The sequence below is a fragment of the Talpa europaea genome, assembly GCF_964194135.1.
Source record: "Talpa europaea genome assembly, chromosome: 11".
Classification (NCBI taxonomy): Eukaryota; Metazoa; Chordata; class Mammalia; order Eulipotyphla; family Talpidae; genus Talpa; species Talpa europaea.
Window position 1 is genome coordinate 75,103,726 of NC_140078.1, and position 17,115 is coordinate 75,120,840.

Consider the following 17,115-nt stretch of genomic DNA (forward strand, 5'->3'; position numbering starts at 1 on the left):
CTAGTTGCCGGCGTTCATCCTCCCGCCCGGGCTGGCAGTGGTGGGGAAGAGCGGAGGGGGGGGCGGGAGGTGGGGCGGGGGCGGCAGGGTCTGGGCCAGCCCGGGGAGCAGGGGCAGCGCGTGCGCCTGGGGCTGGGCGGGGGCCAGGCCCGGGGCGCTGGGGGGCGCGTCGCCGGCCAGGGGGTGGCTGACGCGAAAGCATTTCTCCTTGTGCGCCTTCAGCATGTTGGAGAAGCGGAAGCGCTGGCCGCAGACGTCGCAGGGGTAGGGCTTCTCGCCCGTGTGCGTGCGCCGGTGCCGCTTCATGTTGGGCCGGCTCGTGAAGCTCTTGCCGCAGATCTCGCAGATGTACGGCTTCTCCCCTGGGGTTGGCATGGGCGGCGGGGCGTCACGGGGGGCGGGAGGGGCGCCACACCTGGCCTCCAGGTGCCCCGGGGCGCAGGCGGGCATCCCCCCCTGCTCCCCTCCTCCTGTCCCCAGCACGTTTGCACCAGCCTGTCCCTACCCTGGGAGGCGGAGAGCTGGGCGCTGGGCCTCCCAGAGAAGGGTCAAGTGAGGTTCTGCGCAGGGAAGGCGCGTGGCCAGCCCCATCCATACCTGTGTGGGTCTTCATGTGCTCGTCGAAGTACTGCTTCATGTTGAAGTCCTTGCCGCACCACTGGCACATGAACTGCTTGTGGCCGATGTGGATGCTCATGTGTGACCGCAGCTGGTACTTGTACTGGAAGCGCTCGTTGCAGTTCTGAGGGTGGGGTGGGGGTGAGGTCCAGGGGCAGAAGCAGGAGCCCCTTCAGGGAGGGAAGGGCTCACCCCTTCCTGTGGGCAGGGCTCAGGAAGGACACACAGGGGAGGGGATCCTGGGCCAGGAGGTGCTCCTGGGGCTGGGCGGTGAACAGGCAGGAGAAAGGCCCTGGGCACACAGGGCCCAGGTGGGAATGGGAGTCAGGAAGTTGGAAGGGCTGCCGCTCAGGGGAGTCTCATGCTGAAGGCAGGAGGCACCTCTCCTTCCTCCTAGAGGGAAGGCCCCCTCATGCCCACTTGCAGCGCCACCTCTGGGCTCTGCTGGAGATGCTCCTCCCTTTGCCTGCCCCATGGTTCCGGCCCATGCAGATGTCCCACCCGGACTGTGTGAGGGTCAGGCAAGGTGTGAGGAAACAGGGCGAGGCAGGGTAAGTGGACCACCAGGTAAGGACAAGGTGGGAGGCGGAGGTGAAAGGAAGTGCACCACTCTTTCTGAACCCCGTCCTCAACTCCCTCTAACCCTCCTGGTTTTTAAGTAGTTGTTCCCCCACCTCCCTGCTGTGCTCTGTCAGGGTGGCCCCTGGGGCAGGTGGAGAAGACAACTCACCTCACATCTGAAAGGCTTTTCCCCAGAGTGCTGCAGTGAGTGCACCTTGAGAGACATGCTGCGCTTGAAGGACTTCCCACAGGTCTCACAGGTGAAGGGCATGTCCTTGGTGTGGGCTATGAAGTGGGCACCATGGCAGTCATGTCTCAGGGGGACCCGCAGACTCCTCCCAAGGGATCCCTGCCTGACCTTTCGCCACAGTGGGCCCACACCCCACCTCCTGGGGCAGCCCTGTGGGAGCCTCCTAGGCACCACCTCCCCTGGAACCTGTCTCATAGCCTTTGACCCCTGCCCTTCCCTCTGGGTTGCGTCTCTCTGTCTGCTCTGAAGTCTGGCTCAGACAAGTAGGGAGGGCCTCCTGGTTCTTAGCCTTTGGCCAAGGGAAACAGCCTAGGCTGCCTCACCCCTAAAGCTTCCGAGAAAGATTAGAGGATCTCAAGTGGGATTGTCCTCAGCTTAAATCCTGACCCAAGGGCCTCCCCGGTGGCACAGCGGTTGAGCGCTGGGCTGTGAAGCTGCCTGCAGCCTCTGCAGCACTGGTTCGATCCCCGGCCACCGGCGAGGGTCCCACATGGCGTGCAGGCCTCTCCTGCCGCCCGCTGCTCCCCTCAGCAGTGTACTTTGTCAGTCTGCCTGCTCTGCTCTCCGCTCTGGCTCTGGTGAATTCTCTCACCCTCCTGCGCTTCTGACTGTACCCAGAATAAAATAAAATAAAATAAATAATAAATAAATAAATAAATAAATCTTAAAAAAAAAAAAAATCCTGACCCAGCCTCTGGCTCCCTGTGTGGTCTCTGGGACTCAGTATCCTCTTCTATGAGAGAGGCTGGGAAGGTGCCAGACTTTACAGGGAATGACACTCGTAAGGGCCCCAGCCATGGGCTCTAAGCAGTTCAGAGGGCGTCTCATGAACCATGGTGAGGACCAACAAACTCTTCAAGAAATGGGAGGAAGCAACTGGAGATAGGGAGAGCCACCTTGGAACTCTGAGCTGGAGAGTCCAATGCAAGAAAGGACCCTAATTCTGGACTACCCAGCATGCTCCTGGATCACTCAGACCCTAGGACCCCAGCTCTTAGTCAGTTCACACTGGAGGCCACTGGCACTGTCTGGTGAAGAAACAGGGTAAGACCTGGCCAGGAACCCACTGCCAACTTGGTCACCTCTCACTTGAGCCTCAGTTCCTGCACAGGCAAGGAAGGGAGGGTCAACTGAATACCAGACTCCCAGCCAGGCCTATGGCAGAGGGGTGGCCCAACACACTTGGGGGGCCTCCTTACTATGTCGAGGTGTCACCCCCTGGAGGAGAGTTGCATTCAGACAAGGCTAAGCAGCTTTTTGCAGAGGGCTAGAAGGTGAGAATCAGAGGTGCAGCTGTCCTCAAACTGAGACAGAGCCAGCGCCAGCCCACACGGCACTTGGTATAATTTAGGAAAAGGTGTTCCTTACCCCACTCCGGGATGCACAGTCTGTTTAGCAGTGTGCCAGCTGGATGCTGGCCCCCACCTGTCATCTCTTCCAAGAGCCCTTGTACAGTGTGCAACCTGCCCAACCGAACACGGCAGCCCTGGCCCCAGAGCCCGCCCAGGCACGCCTGCCACTGCAACCAGCCTCCCAGCTGACAGGGCCTTCTCGCCCCGTCACCTTGCCCTTGAATATGACATCCTCCCCAGCACACACAGCAGCTGGTCCAGTCCTGTCCTCGGGTCCCATCCCTACCAGCTTAGACTTACCAACCATGTGCTTGCGCACGTGGGCCATGGTATAGAACTTCTTCTCACAGATCTCACATGAGAATTTCTTCTCTGCGTAGCCGTGCACGATCTTGTTGTGTTCATGGAGGGACCAGAGCTTCTTAAAAGCTTTGCCACATGTCACACACTGCGGGACGAGAGCACTTTAGGCCCTGGGTCCTGAACTAGGACCATGTGACCTAGGGCAGGTCACAGCCCCTCTCTAGGACGCCACTCCCCATCCCCCTCAACCCCCTGCCCCCGAACTGAGCTGGAAAGAGCTCTTAATGTCCAAGGTTCAGCCGAACATGATGTCTGAGCTGGGGACACTAATGCCCTGAACACTTTCCTACTCACCCAGGGCTGCAGCCTGGGCCCATTTTCAACCTTGAACTCAGCTGGGGTCAGGGACCACGTCCTCTGTTCTCAAGTCAACAAGCATCTCTACAGAAGGAAGACACTGACTGGCTGCAGGGCCACAGTGAGTGTGGAGCTTATACAGTCTAGAGGACCCTCCCCGGTAACAGGTCCCGGCACACGTGGTGCCTTATCGCCACTGTCTCCCCCAGTGGGGACTGATGCCCTCTCAGCACAGACATCCCTAAGGAGAGAGGCCCAAAGGGCAGGCCGGGGGCACTGCAGGAGGCACTGGAGCCCATCAAACAGTGGAGGATGGTGTAAACCGTGGGGCACACACTCCCCTGCTCCTCTTCCCTGGGGCCCCTGTCCTGCCCATGCCGGTAGGGCCACTCCAGAGGCCTGGCGGCTTGGCCGATGTTGGGTGACACTGCCCAGATTGGAAGGGGCACAAGAGTCGTTCCCCTTCAGGAGGCAGGCTCAGGTGTATGACAGGTAGAGTCAGAGGGTAGCCGTGAGGGCAGGCAAGTGGGAGCAAGTGCACACGGGTGGGGCAGAGACCAGGTAACCCCTCCAGCAACACTTTCTCCCTGGAGCACTGCAATTAGCAATTACTCCAAGTAATTAGCACCCGCCTACCTGCCCCCATACCTCTCCCTGCTGCAAAAGGTAAAACCCTGTCTGGCAGCCCTGTGTGAGCCCCGCCCTGGGAGGCCAGGTCGCCACAAAATAACTCAGGCTGGCCCAAGGCCTGGCAGCCCTCGGGCTCCCCCAGCTCCACCTACTCTCCCCAAATTTCTCATCCAGCCCTTCTCTAGGCCCAGGCCAGCTGGCATCTTACCAGAACTGAATGTAGGGGTTTCTTCCTACCAGCCCTTGCTCTAGCCAGCCTTTGTGGCAAGTGGAAAATGATGCCCCACACCCCACCCCAGGCACACTCTCTCCTGTCTTCAGGGCTTTTGTGCACTGCGCAGTCTGAAACTACTCACAGTGGCCTCGCTGGGCTGCCTGAGGCTGTGCTAAGGCCTGCTTCTCCCCAGAGCAGCTTGTCCCTGGGCCTCACGGGCTCCCAACTTTCCTGTCCTCTCTCCAAGTTCACATTCCCCTTTGCCCCTCTGGCCAAGGGTGCAGTTTGTTTCAATTCTATCTACACATTCCTCTGCCTGCCCAAGCCCGGTCTACTCCCTCCTCCACGAAGCTCTCCTGATGCTGTCCCCGAGCTGTCTGCACCCTGAGAACCTGGGCCCAGCTCTCCTGGCTCATCCTGGGCCTGGGCTGTGCTCACCATCTGGGGGGTAAGTCTGATCTCCCCAAACCCCCTGGGCCACGTGGGCAGCAGGACATCCGGGGCCCAGGGTCGCTCTGCACTGCCCGGCTTCGCCCGCCGCCCACCTGGATGTTGCGCTCGCAGTCCGTCTGCCGGTGCAGCAGCAGCTCGCTCTCCAGCAGGAAGCGCTTGCCACACTGGTCACAGATCTGCATGCGGCTGTGGGTCACATTCATGTGTTTCTCCAGATACCAGCGGTTGTTGAAGACGCGGGGGCACTTCTGGCACGGGTGGTGCTGCTTCTCCTCCAGCTTCACCTTGGCCCCCATCCCGTCGGCGGGCTGCGGCCCTCGGGCCGGTGCAGGGGCCACTCCCGGGGGTGGCTTGGGCCGCTTCCCACCCCGCCTCCCGGCCTCCTCGGCCTCAGGGGGCGGCCGGCGCCGGGCACCGTCCCGGGACCGAGTGGCCATGCGGCTGTGGGGAGGGGGCTCTGCCCGGCCGCCCCGGGGCCCCCCGGGCCCCCCGGGGCCCTGCCTGCTCCCTGCGTCCCCCTCCTCCTCCTCGTCCTCCTCCTCCTCTGAGCTCTCTTGCTCCTGCTCGCTGTGTCCTTCCTCCTCCTCCTCGTCCTCCTCCTGCCCGCTGTGCCCCTCCTCCCCTTCCTCTCCCTCCTCCTCCTCGTCCTCCTCCTCTCCCTGACTGCCAGCCTCCTCTCCCTCCTCCCCCTCCTCCTCGTCTCCTCCACTACCCCCGGCCTCCTCCTCCTCGTCCTCCTCGTCCTCCTCCTCCTCGTCCTCCTCCTCCTCGTCCTCCTCCTCCGAGTGTCTCTGCAGCCCGTCCTCCCGCCCCAGCATCATAGCGGCCGGGCCCGTGGCAGTGCCCGGCTTGCCCTCGGGCCCAGTGGACACGTGCAGTGTCTGGTTGTTGAGGTTCACCTCCACGATGATCTGGGACTGCTCCCTGCGGCTGTAGGTGCCAGAGCCTGCAAGTTCTTCCTCCAGCTCCTCGCCGCCCTCCAGCTTACACAAGCTGGCCGGGGGCCCGCCGGCCTCGTCGACACCCCCCTCCTTCTCCTCCTTGAAGAAGGGCTGGGCTGGCCCGATGGAGGCAGGCACTGTGCCCCCGGCGGCCCCCGCCCCGTCCTCCACACGCACCGAGTAGGGGTCAGGGCCTTCTCGAGCATAGATCTTGGGCAGGCCCGGGGCGTCGGCCTCCTGCTTGATGTCGCAGTAGTAGGGCGGCGCGGCTGGGGTGCAGCTGCCGGCAGGCTGGGCCAGGGCCACAGTGCCGGGGCCCGGGGGGCCCAGGGAGCGGGCGTCGAGCAGCTCCTGGCAGGAGGCGGCGATGTCGGCCATCTGCAGCAGCGAGGCAGCGCTGAGCACCTCGTGCACGTTGGTTGCGTTGACCAGCAGCTTGGACGTGTAGATGAAGTTGAGGATCTGCTGCAGGCCGCCAGGAGCCAGAGCCTCCAGGGATAGTTCCACCCGCTGCAGCTGCTTGTTCTGGGTGAAGAGCGAGTGGAAGAACTGGCTGTAGGCGGCCAGCACGCCCTTGTGCGCTGGGAAGACGCTGCGCTGGGGCACCAGCACGAGGTCCACGTCGCAGAGGTCAGGCTGGAAGAGGCGCTGCTCGTTCAGGCGGCCCATCAAGCAGGCAAAGTGCAGTGCCACGTCCTCCACCAGCGAGAACTCCGCCGCCGGTGAGTCGGTCGTCTTCTCAACCAGCAACTGCGGGGCGGAAGGCACACGTCAGGTTGGCCGGCCGCGCCCGGCGCCCCCATCCGGGAAGCAGCCCACCCACCACTCCTGGCTCCACATGGCACAAAAAGGGCCCACGCTCAAGCAAGGACATGGGGGGACCAGGATTTGAGTCCCATAGAGCCCGGCCTCTGACCATGAGACTCCTGGTTTAGTGGGTTAACTTTCCTGGGCCTCTAGCTCTTCCCCGTGAAACAGAAAAAGTCATTCCGGAGGAGAAGGAAAGAGGAAGGAAAAGGGATGAAGGTGACCAACCATCCAGGGGTGACCTTTCTGGGCAAACCAGGATTAGGCGGACACCCCAGAAAGGACACAGCAATTCCTTGGGCGTTTTCTGAGCACTGTGGGTTCTCTCCCTCACACTCACAAATAAAGTCAAGCCTGTCCAACCCCAGTTGCCCCAAGAACTGAAATCAGGCTCACTCCCTCACTTTACCACTGAGGGAACCTCACCTTGCCAGCAGCGGGCCCCAAGGCCGAGGCTGAGTGCTACAGGAGAAACTTTAGTGACAAAATCCAGGCCCAGGGCCTGTAACTCCTCCCCAGCCTGGTCCTGCTGCCCTGCTAAGGGCGAATGGTGAACGTCAGCCAGCCCCTCCTTACTCAGCCAGTGCTTGGGCCAGGCCCTCCCCCTGCCTGTAGCCTCAGACCTGGCTGCCAGCGACTCCCCCCATGGGCCTTCTGCCGGAGTAGGCGAACACAACTGTGTTACCTCTCTGCCATGCTAGGAGGCAGGAGGCCCCCAAGGCCTGCCCTAGACCCTTTACTGCTTGGCCCCCAGATAAGGGATAGTCCAGAGCAAGAGGCTCCAAGATGGCTCTATCTTGGAGGTCACACCACCTGAGGTCTCTGGAGCCTCAAGAAGGCCCTCAAAGTTTGACAGATCAGATTGTTAGGCCCTTTGGCCAAGTCCTGTACCTGTGAATTGCTCAGAACAGTGGCTGCTTAATTATTTCTGGATCCACCATAGCAGCCCCAGAAGGTAGGCAGCACAGAAGGCAAGGCTGCCCAGTCCCTTGCATCAGTCCAACACAGCAGATGTCCAATTAATATCTGCTGACTACCTGTTTAGCTGGACCAAGCCTTCCAGTTCCAAGTTCTGACCTTCCTCAGGCTGTGTCCAACCAGGCGTTTCTTGCCCTGCTGCCACAAAGCCATCAGCTCCTCTCCCCCAAGTTGCTCCCTGGAAGCCCTGGGATGAAACTCTGGCCCTGTCCACCACAGTCCACTCCTACCGCCCATGCCAGTGGAGCATAAGATGGCCAGTGTGGTGCCTGTGCTCAACTTCTCAGTCACCTGAGTAAGAATCTGTGGAAGGCCCCACCTTCCATACCCAACATCCCCGGGCAGCGCCTGCCCGTGCTCCCTCAGATCTCAGTCTCACAGGTCCCCAGCCACAGACACCATCTTCCTTGAGTTCTCCCACCATCACGCCTTTCCCCACTTACTCCTAGAAGCCACCCATGTGCCCCTGTCTCAGGGCTATAGGCCCATCCAGTTTTGGCCAATCTAATGGGGAATACAGTGCCAAGCCCCTCCCATCTCTTTCCTCTGACTCATTCTGATTCATCTTCTGGGACCAAACACTCTTGCACAGATGGGGAAATCAAGGCTCAGAATGGGAGGGTCTCATGGTGAGCAGCAGAACCCCTGACTCCCAGCACTGCTGAGATCCCCTTTCCTCCCTGCTAAGAATGGACACTACTCACGTGGCTAGATTTCTTGGCCTTCTAATGACATGAAAAGCAGAAGAAGGCATCTAGAGAACCTCTTCCCAGGGGATCACCTATGTTCCCCAGACCCTGTCACTACTCAGCCCCCAACCCCACTTGCCACCTCCCCTGAGAGCTGTTGTGACCTGCAGGTTCAGGGTACTGAACTGAGGGTTCAGGGCACAACTGGGGTTGTAAGAGAGGCAATTCAGAGCCTCCAGGGGTCATATAGAGGCAGGCAAAGTAGTTTGTCAGTTAGGCCTGTTGTGGGATCTCACCCAGGCCACAGGACCCCAGTCCATCCTGCTCCCCTTTTATGGAATGCCCTCCAGTGCCAGCTTGTCATAGGGAAAGGGCAATGCACAACCTTCCTGGGTGCAGATCTGGTCTCAGGATCCAGGTGAAGCCTGGTCAGGGGCCTCTGACCTCAGCAAGGGAAAAGACATCCCCAAGATGGCACCCCCAGGCAAGGAGCACCATCCTTGGCCTTTTGGAGGGCCTGAGAACCTCACAGCCTGAGGGGACTTCCTTGACAGGACACACTGATATTGCCTAAGTGCATAACTGGCAGCCTCTCAGCAGGGCACAGCCGCCCCCTAGCCTGGCACCTCCCATACAGGGCCCACCAGCTGTGCCTGCCTTCCCAGCCAGATGTGCCAGTTCCCTGAAGCTACAGACAGCCCTCCCCATCTGGCTGTGCCAGCTGTAGTCAGTGCACCCCACCCCACATCCAGGCCAGGCCAGCATAGTTAAGATGCAGGACCAGAGGAGAGGTCAGGCACTCCAGTTACCAGGGGGTTCATGTCCTCAAATCCACTCCCCAAGGAAGGCTGGGGTATGAGGGAGAGGAAGGAGACGGGGTGCCAGGGACACCTGCTGAGGCCGCTCACCTGGTCACAACCTTCTAAATCCGAGGGGTACCTTGCCTCCGACTGGACACCACAAGCCCTCCACCCTGTCTCAGGGCCTTCCTTGGCATCCATCTGTACACCCAACCCCAGGCCCACCTTTCCTCTCCGGGCAGCAAGGGGCACAGGCTCATGACTTCCAGGCTCCTCCTTTGGGGAAGGGGGTGTCTATGTCAGCCTTCTCTGCGCTCCTGCCCCCCAACTCCTTCCCGGAGAAAGAGGCCCAGAGAGGGCCGGGACCGGCCCAAGGTCACACAGGAGTTTGGACCAGAAGTGCGGGCGTCCCCGCCCCCCCACCCAGCCTGGCCCGGGCGCCCCAATCCGAGGCAGGGCGGCTCCAGAGCTCACGTGGCCCAAGGCCCAGGCGGGAATCCGACCTCCCCCCTCCCCATCACCCAGCCGGAGGGCGGCGCCGTCCCGGGCTCAGAGAAGCGCCCCCCTCCGCCGGTGCCCGGCACGGCCACAGCCGCTCGCGCCGGCGCCCCCACCCCAGGAATTTAACCCTCTCTCCGCCGAGGGCCCCGCCGGGGCGCCGCAGTCCCGGCCCGAGGGGACCCGGCGAGGTCGGGGCGGCAGGGAGCCGGGCAGATGCTTTCGGCCCCTCCGCCGCGCGCCGGCCCGCGGGGCGCCCGGAAGGGCGGCGCGCGCAGGTGGGCGGATAAGAGGGGGGACAGGCAGGGCCTTGCGTACCATGGTGCCGTGGCGCTGGGGGCTCACAGGGCCCTGCGGGATCGCGCTGCCCCCGGCGGCCGGGCCCGGGCCGCTCCATGAAGCGCCGCGCTGGGGGCCGCCCCCGCGCAGGGGCCCGCGACCATGGCCCCCGGGGGCGCGGCCGGGCGGGCGGAGGCGCAGGGCCGCGGCGAGTCCAGCCGCCGAGCAGCTGCGGCCCCAGAGCCTCCGGCGCGGCGGGCGGGGGGCGCGGGGCGCCGATTGGAGCCCGCGCGTCAGCTGGGGCCGCCGTCTGGACGCTTAAAGGGCCAGGCCTCCCTGCGCGCCGGCGGGGGGCGCGGACACGCGTGGTGGGCGCCGGCCGGGTGCAGCCCGCGCTGCCGCCGGCCGCCAGGGCGCCCAGACCGGCGTCCCCGCGGCGCCCTCCCCGGCGCTGGCGCCCCGGCTTCACTCTCGCGCCGAGCCCCGGCCCCGGGAAGTTCGCGGGGAGTCTAACCCCCGTGCCCTCCAGCTGCGCCACAGAGGCGGGGTCGGAGCCAGAGGCGGCCCTGAAATGGCGAGGCTGGTCGCGCCGGGCCCCCAACCAGCTGCGGAAAAGGTTTCCACCTGCTCCCGTGAGCGATCCAACGCTGAGGGGCCGAATCCCCCTCTGGCTTGGGCTGCTCTGGTTTGAGGGTGAGTGTGAATCGCCATCTGGCCCGGCCCCCTGTCTCTACCCCAGGGCAACCCAGGGCTCTCTCTCTGCAGGACGGGGTAGTGGGGGAACCGTACCTACCTAGTGGCCTCCTCTGGCTGCACAGGGCCGCCCAGGGCAGGAGCTGCAAGAACCTGGACCCCAGTGGCCCCCGCCAAATCCTTTATGGTGACAGGGCCAAGAGAAGAGCACGCTGGAGGAGTGAGGCCAGAGGCCCGGGCCCCACTGTGTCCCCCAACTGTCTGACCCAACTGCTGCTGAGTAGCCTCCCAGCTCCGGCTCTGCTGGGGAGATGCAGCCAGGCCTGCGGAATGCTGCTCTGGCATGGACACCAGTGGGGGCAGGGGGCTGGCTGTGCTGGCAGGAGGCTGCAAAGGAACTGCCAGGCTGAGCAGGCAACAGGGTGGGGGACCACCGGGCTGCTAGACTCGGCAGACCCAGGTGGTGACTGGGCTCCCGCTGTGGGGAGGGGGTCTCTGGGCCTCTCATGCGATTTATGCACTCAGATGCCGGTTCCATGTCCCCACCCCCACCACACCCCAAGCTGACTACTCCCCATTTTTGGTCACTCACATGGCCTTCATCCTGGCAATACCACACAGTACCCTCTGGCCCTCCCCCCCCCCCCCCCCCCCCCCGTGCATGCACTTATGCTTGCACACCAGCCCATGGGCATGCCCTGCTGGAACAGTATCTCCTGGGTATGCCCCCTTATGAATGAACAGGTACTCTGGGGACTGCTCCCAGTGTCTCAGTTCTGGGTGCCAGGGTGGTAAATAGGGCAGAGGCCAAGATCACAGCAGGCCACATGTATAGTCTGATGCGCCATCCTCTAACGTTGCAAGGACTTCCCCTGAGGCCAGGATGGGGAGGCCCGCAAGACAAAGCAGCCAAGAGCCAGGGAGAGAACCTATCAGGGGCAAAGCCAGGAGTGATCAGAGAATGCCAAGAGGAAGGGGAGGATTGCACACAGCCTGGTGAAGGGTGAGGAGACCATGCTGGAAAAAGAGATGGGAACAGACAAGGGGCGCAGATGGGGACAGAGGGACATAGAGGTGGGCACAGTAAATATCCTGCACTTGAGTGGCCATAGGGAAAGCAGAGATAGCTTACTCAGTTCTCGGGGGTCTCAAGCTTGAGACCAGGTCACAGAGCCTCCATGCCTGCCCAGCCTGAAACCTCAAGACTGCCTTCTACCTCATCCTCCTACCCAGCCCACTTCCTCATCTAACGTAGTGCCCGGAAGGTGGCAAGGGAGGGATTGTGTACCTGCTGGCTGGATCAGGACAGTGAGGCCCAGAGCAGGATAAATCACACAGCCAAGTACCAGCATGGGAACCAGGGATAGGAGCGGCTAGGACAGCGGCCTCTCCCACAGGCTGGGTGGAGCCTGGTTGAGAGACCTGCACAGGACACTTCTCAGTCCATTTCCTAGCCAAGGCCTAGTTAGCAAGGGGTGTGGCCAGCGTGAGCAAGGTTGGGGGTATGGCAGTCATGCCAAGGAAGGGGGCTGGAGGTTGGGTGAGACAAGAGGGAAAGAGAAGCCGATTCTCCTTGAAGATCCCAGTTTGCTTACAGTCCATCCACAGGGGGAGCCACAGGCAGAGAGCTCTGTGAGACTGGCCCTTGGATCCCACTAGACTCCACAGGAAGGAGCTATTTGAGGAACTCAGTCTGGTGGGTTCAAATGGGGCTGCACAGAGCTGGAGCATGTAAGTTAACATTAACTAGTACAAAGAAAGGAAGGTGCTCCAGGTAAAAAATAGCACCCACAAAGACCAGGCTGCAGGAGACGGCTCAGCATCTGGAACTGGAAGTGATTTGGTGTGACATCAAACTGTGTAGCTGCTGTAGCCAATGGGGGATGGAGGGAAAGCAGAGTGGGCAGTGCCAGAAAATGTGAGCCAGTAAGACAGCTTGGGGTCAGTGGGGTGGCAGGGAAGTTCAAACTACCCACTAGATACTGCCCAGGACCCTGCTGGGTAGGGGAGCATAGACCTCTGGGTATGGGGTTGGAGGGGTGTTGCTTCTGTCTCCTGCCTCCACTGAGCTTGGCACACAAACAGCCCACAGCTGCAGGGGCAGAGCTGGGGGGAGGGTGGTTAATGCAAACCAGCAGGTTGCCCAGTCCCCCCCTCCCCACTGCCCCTAACTCCCCACCCCATACACGTCATGGCCTTGGCATTCGAGGCCTCCCTGGCAGCTTCCAGGATCCTCTCCCACCCTGTTGGTTCAAGGGACTGGGCCTCATGAGTGATTGAGCCTGGCCCTCCACGTGAAGCCTGCAGGACTCCTCCCCTCCTCCTGGAGGCAAGCCCAGGGGCCAGCGCCCCAGCCACTTTGATGTATGCTGGGCTCTATTTCTTTCAAACCAGTTCTAGGAGGGAGAGTTCCTAGTATCCCAGTTTTTCAGATGAACTTAATTATAAAGAATTTATCTAGTTACCCAACTAGGAGCAGCAGGGCAGAATTTGAACCTGGGTGGTTTGGCTCTGGCCCCAATCACTGTACCACAGAACAGAGGGCTTTCCTTTAAAATCAAATGTGGGAGGTGAGGCAATGAACTCAGTGGGAGCCCTTCTCAGCCTCTCGGAGACCCTGACCTAGTAGAGACTTTAGTTGCAGGAGGCCCTGGGTGCTCTGGGGGCTGAAATGCCAACAGAAGCCCTATGCTCCTTTGGCCCTGTGGCAAGCCAGATCTCCACGCTGGTCTTCATGTCTGGGCTACCATGTTAATACCTTTTCTCGGGGCTTATCTAAGGACTGCGTGCCTCTCAGGACAGATGAACAGTGAGGCCCAGGGTTAGGTTTCCAGGTGCAGACTCCTTAGCTCAGGTCACTCCTTTTTACAATATCCTCAGGACTCCAGGCTGATTGAAGAGATAAAACCCTCCCCAAGTTAGCCTGGGTCCTGCAGGCTTTGGAACTTGGCATAGTCTGTGGAGCTGGAGATTGACGGGCCATAGACAGCGAGTGGTGAGCCTGAGGGCCTCCACCAGACACAAGTGCTTGTTCCCAAGCTTAGCCTCACTAGAGGCCTTTGATTGACAGGGAGGAGGGAAGGCAAGGACAAGTGAGCACTAAACTTTACTTTATACCAAAACTTGTCCCCAAACCAGACCATTAAAGCGTGCAGGCCCCTTTGTATGCATGTGCTGTGGCCAGGCAGGTGTTGCCTTGTACCCATCAGGCACTGACTGGAGCTGCATAGGCCATCCTGAGGCCAGCAGGTACAGGCCTCCTCCAGAGTCCCCAGCTCCTTCCTGAGACAGCCCTCAAACCCTTGACAACATTAAAAGGACTTCTGACAGCAGGAGTTCTCTCAGCCTCTCCTAGCTCTTTCTATCCTAGTCCCGCAGAGCTCTCTCCCCTCTCAGTCTGGGCAGCAGGCAGTGGATTTCCTCTTCTGGAAATCAGCAATCTGAGACTAAGATTTTCAACTGTGTACACATGGCTTCCAGACCCTATGTAGCCAGTCTGCACAACCAGCATGCAAGGTTTCTCACTTTACCTCTACAGCCTCTGGTCCCTTCTGGTGGTGCCCAGCCAGCACCAAAGGTTGCGTAAGGGAGAGCATTTTCTCTGATTTCTCTTAGCTAGTAAGTGCCATGCTAATTCAGAGCAACAGTCTGACCAAAGCCTTTGACACCTCCCCAAATACTGTCCAGCTGATAAAGATGATCACCATGAGAATGTGAATGAAGATCCTGGAGCTGCGTGAAAAATAAGCCCCTGACAGCGTACAGGGATTCCCATATCGCAAACTGACTCTAAAATTTCCTATACATTTTAAAGCAATGCACCCAAATTTAACTATTTTCAAGAACTGCCAACCTTTGGGGTCCACTATTAATTTTGAAAGCAGACTATCCACAATGCAAGTCTTGCTGTAGATGTTGTATTCACTTAAAAAAAAATACCAATTCCTTTGAGTTCTGAGGGAAAAAAACGTTAATTGTAATTGTCCTATGAATTCTCAAGTGGATGCTAAAAATATAACCATGAATGTTTTCTCCAGGAGTGAGTGCTATGTCCCGGTGTGCCACTGTCAGGGAGGGCATGTGGAGGCTGTCGTTGGGTCAGCAGGTAATTATGCTTTCCCTACACGGCAACTCATAAGTGGGAGGGGACATATTCCTTGCTCAGCAAAGACATCTGTCTGCAGGTCACCTCAGCTAGCGAGCAACATCAAAGCCTGGAGGAATCCAGAGTCTGCAGGGGAGGGAGACCAAGAGCCATCTGTACCTCTGTGGGTAGGTGAACACCACCGCCTGAAGTTCTCTCTAGCTGAATGGCATGCTAACAGCCGTCCACTCGGCTAGAAGAAAATAAGCTGCAGAAAGATGAAATCTCAAACTGGCTGGGTCAGCGAGGAGACTGTTTTCTTTTCCATTTCAGAAAGACTACTGAAGTCTGGATGAGCACAGGAAGATGAAACATGCACAGACTCAACCTTAGACTAAGTATATATTTTAATTTCTACAAGGGTCCCCCTTTTCAGTTTTAGGGAAATTTGAATGTAGTGTATACAAATTAAGACACTGCCAATATGTACAAAAGTGATTCTACAGTTTTTGAACAATACCAGCTATATCATGTTTCACTGCAGTAAACAGGACATTACAAAAACAGTCCAATAATGCATTTTCTAAGAAGCACAATACACAACATAATTCAGTTTTATTAAAAATACCTCAAAATACAGAACAGTCCCATTTAGGAAGAAAAGCTGTTTCTGTAGTTCATTCAGTAAACACACAAGTTGAATGCTGCAGCTCAGGGCTCTTCTGTTCCATGAAGAGAGAAAACAAGGTTTCTAGAGCCCGCTTTTTCAGGGAAAAATTCCACCCACAGTTGAGATGGGCGAAGTTTTTGTGAGTACAGGCAGAATTCTAAAATGCTTCTCCCATTCCCTGCCCCAATCCCAGGAAGTGGGATATCGCTCGTGTGCTGATGTTACATTCTATGGCACAGATAACCTTAAAATGGGGAGAATGTCTCAGTGGATTTGATCAAGTCACACAGAGGAGGAAGGCAGTGAGAGATGAAGCATGAGAAGGACGACGTGATGGGCCATTTGGGCTTGAAGATGAAGGGGAGCATACCAGTGCGAAAGTGAGCAGTCTAAGGAGCTGTGAGGCTCCTGGCTGGCAGCCAGCAAGACTGAATTCTGCCAGTAATCTGAATGAGCCTGGAGGCAGAGTCCTCCCCAGAGTGTCCATAAAGGAATGCTGCCCTGCTGACCCTTGATTGCAGCCTTGTGAGGAGCCTGGGCAGAGAACCCAGCCACACCTTGCTGGACTCATGAGCTACAGAACTGTGAGCTAGGAAATGGGTGTTGTTTTAAGCATCTAAGTTTGGGGTGATTTGTTAAACAGCAACAGACCACTACTATACTGCCCGAGGATAACTATTCTTAATTTGGCAGTTTCTGTTTGTTTGTCCCCGTCCCCCCCCCACTGAGTATTATTAAGCAATATTCTCTTTTGCAGGCAACTTTTGAAAACACTTTGTAGGAATCACACATTGTTTTACATTCGCTAACAAGTATGTTTGATTTAAACCCTCTAGTCTAATGTACTCTTGCCTGTCAACTTGGCAAACAACTAACTGCATAACCCTGTTTATGAACCTTCTATGAGTGATAGTTAGCCCCCAAAGTCACCCCTTTATCCATCAAGGGTTGTCAGATCCCTCAAAATGAGGGTTCTTTCCTACTTCCCAGGCGAGGCCTGAGGTAGGATGGCACAGAGTTCTACATCAAGCATCCAATATGAATTTCTTCTGCATAACTGGTTTGGACTGGCACTAAGGTGATTAAGTACACTTGGGGAAAGAAACAAACTAAAGGTTAAGAAAAAAAAAACAAAAACAAACCCACACCAGTTTTTACAGATCAAATCATCTTTGGAGGAACCACCCAAAACTGAAAATGTGTAGTTTATGTCATCTGTTATCCCAGTTTATTCCTGTGGCAAAGCTTCGCTGAGTGAGCGTGGGTCACGATGGAAACAGGAACAAACATGCTGGTGCTCAAACAGTTCAACTGCTTTGTGGCAGATCTCTTCCTTAAAAGATTTAGAAATACAGCCCTGTGAAATGTCTTCAGGAAGGTGGCAGTTAGATTTTGGGGTTACTTTTAAAGTCCACTCTTCAAATCACTTGTTCAGAGGCAGGCACACACATCACTTATGGGCAGTACCCCTGAGTGGCTATTATGCCAATCCTGCCTGCCTCAGGGGGCCCCACAGTCCATACCTGTGCTTGCAGAAACCCTCCAAATATTCAAAGTGATTACAGCCCAGAAGGAACTATGTTTGGTGCTAGTAAATAAAGAAAAAATAATTCATTTCTCCCTCTCATGAAATTCTAATGTATAGTAGATAAGAACAATGCTTAAGGGGGCACCAAAAAGTGCCAAGCACCAAAGCATGAAACTGGAATACAATTGTTTTTTACAATCAAAACTTCTGATAGTATTTATTAAAAAAGCACATAAAACATTGGGTCCTTAGAGACAATGCAGCTATTTATAGTTAAGGCTGGTTTATTATTTTGAACTTTCCCGCCAGCCTGCAGTAACTCAGACAGTGGGATATATGATGACAACTTTCCTGATCCTCTGAGACAACAAAGAAGGAAGGAATGAATTAAGAACCCCAGAGCTACTGTC

At 57.8% G+C, this 17,115-nt stretch overlaps 1 protein-coding gene across 1 annotated transcript; it reads right to left on the reverse strand.

The window, feature by feature from the left end:
- ZBTB47 (zinc finger and BTB domain containing 47) lies at positions 1-6,348 on the reverse strand (the record flags this gene model as incomplete). Its single annotated transcript, XM_084247205.1, has 5 exons — positions 1-362; positions 598-742; positions 1,349-1,464; positions 3,082-3,229; positions 4,831-6,348. 5 exons carry the CDS (start codon positions 6,346-6,348, stop codon positions 1-3), a joined length of 2,289 nt encoding a protein of 762 aa, XP_084103331.1.
- Between the last annotated feature and the right edge of the window lie 10,767 nt (positions 6,349-17,115).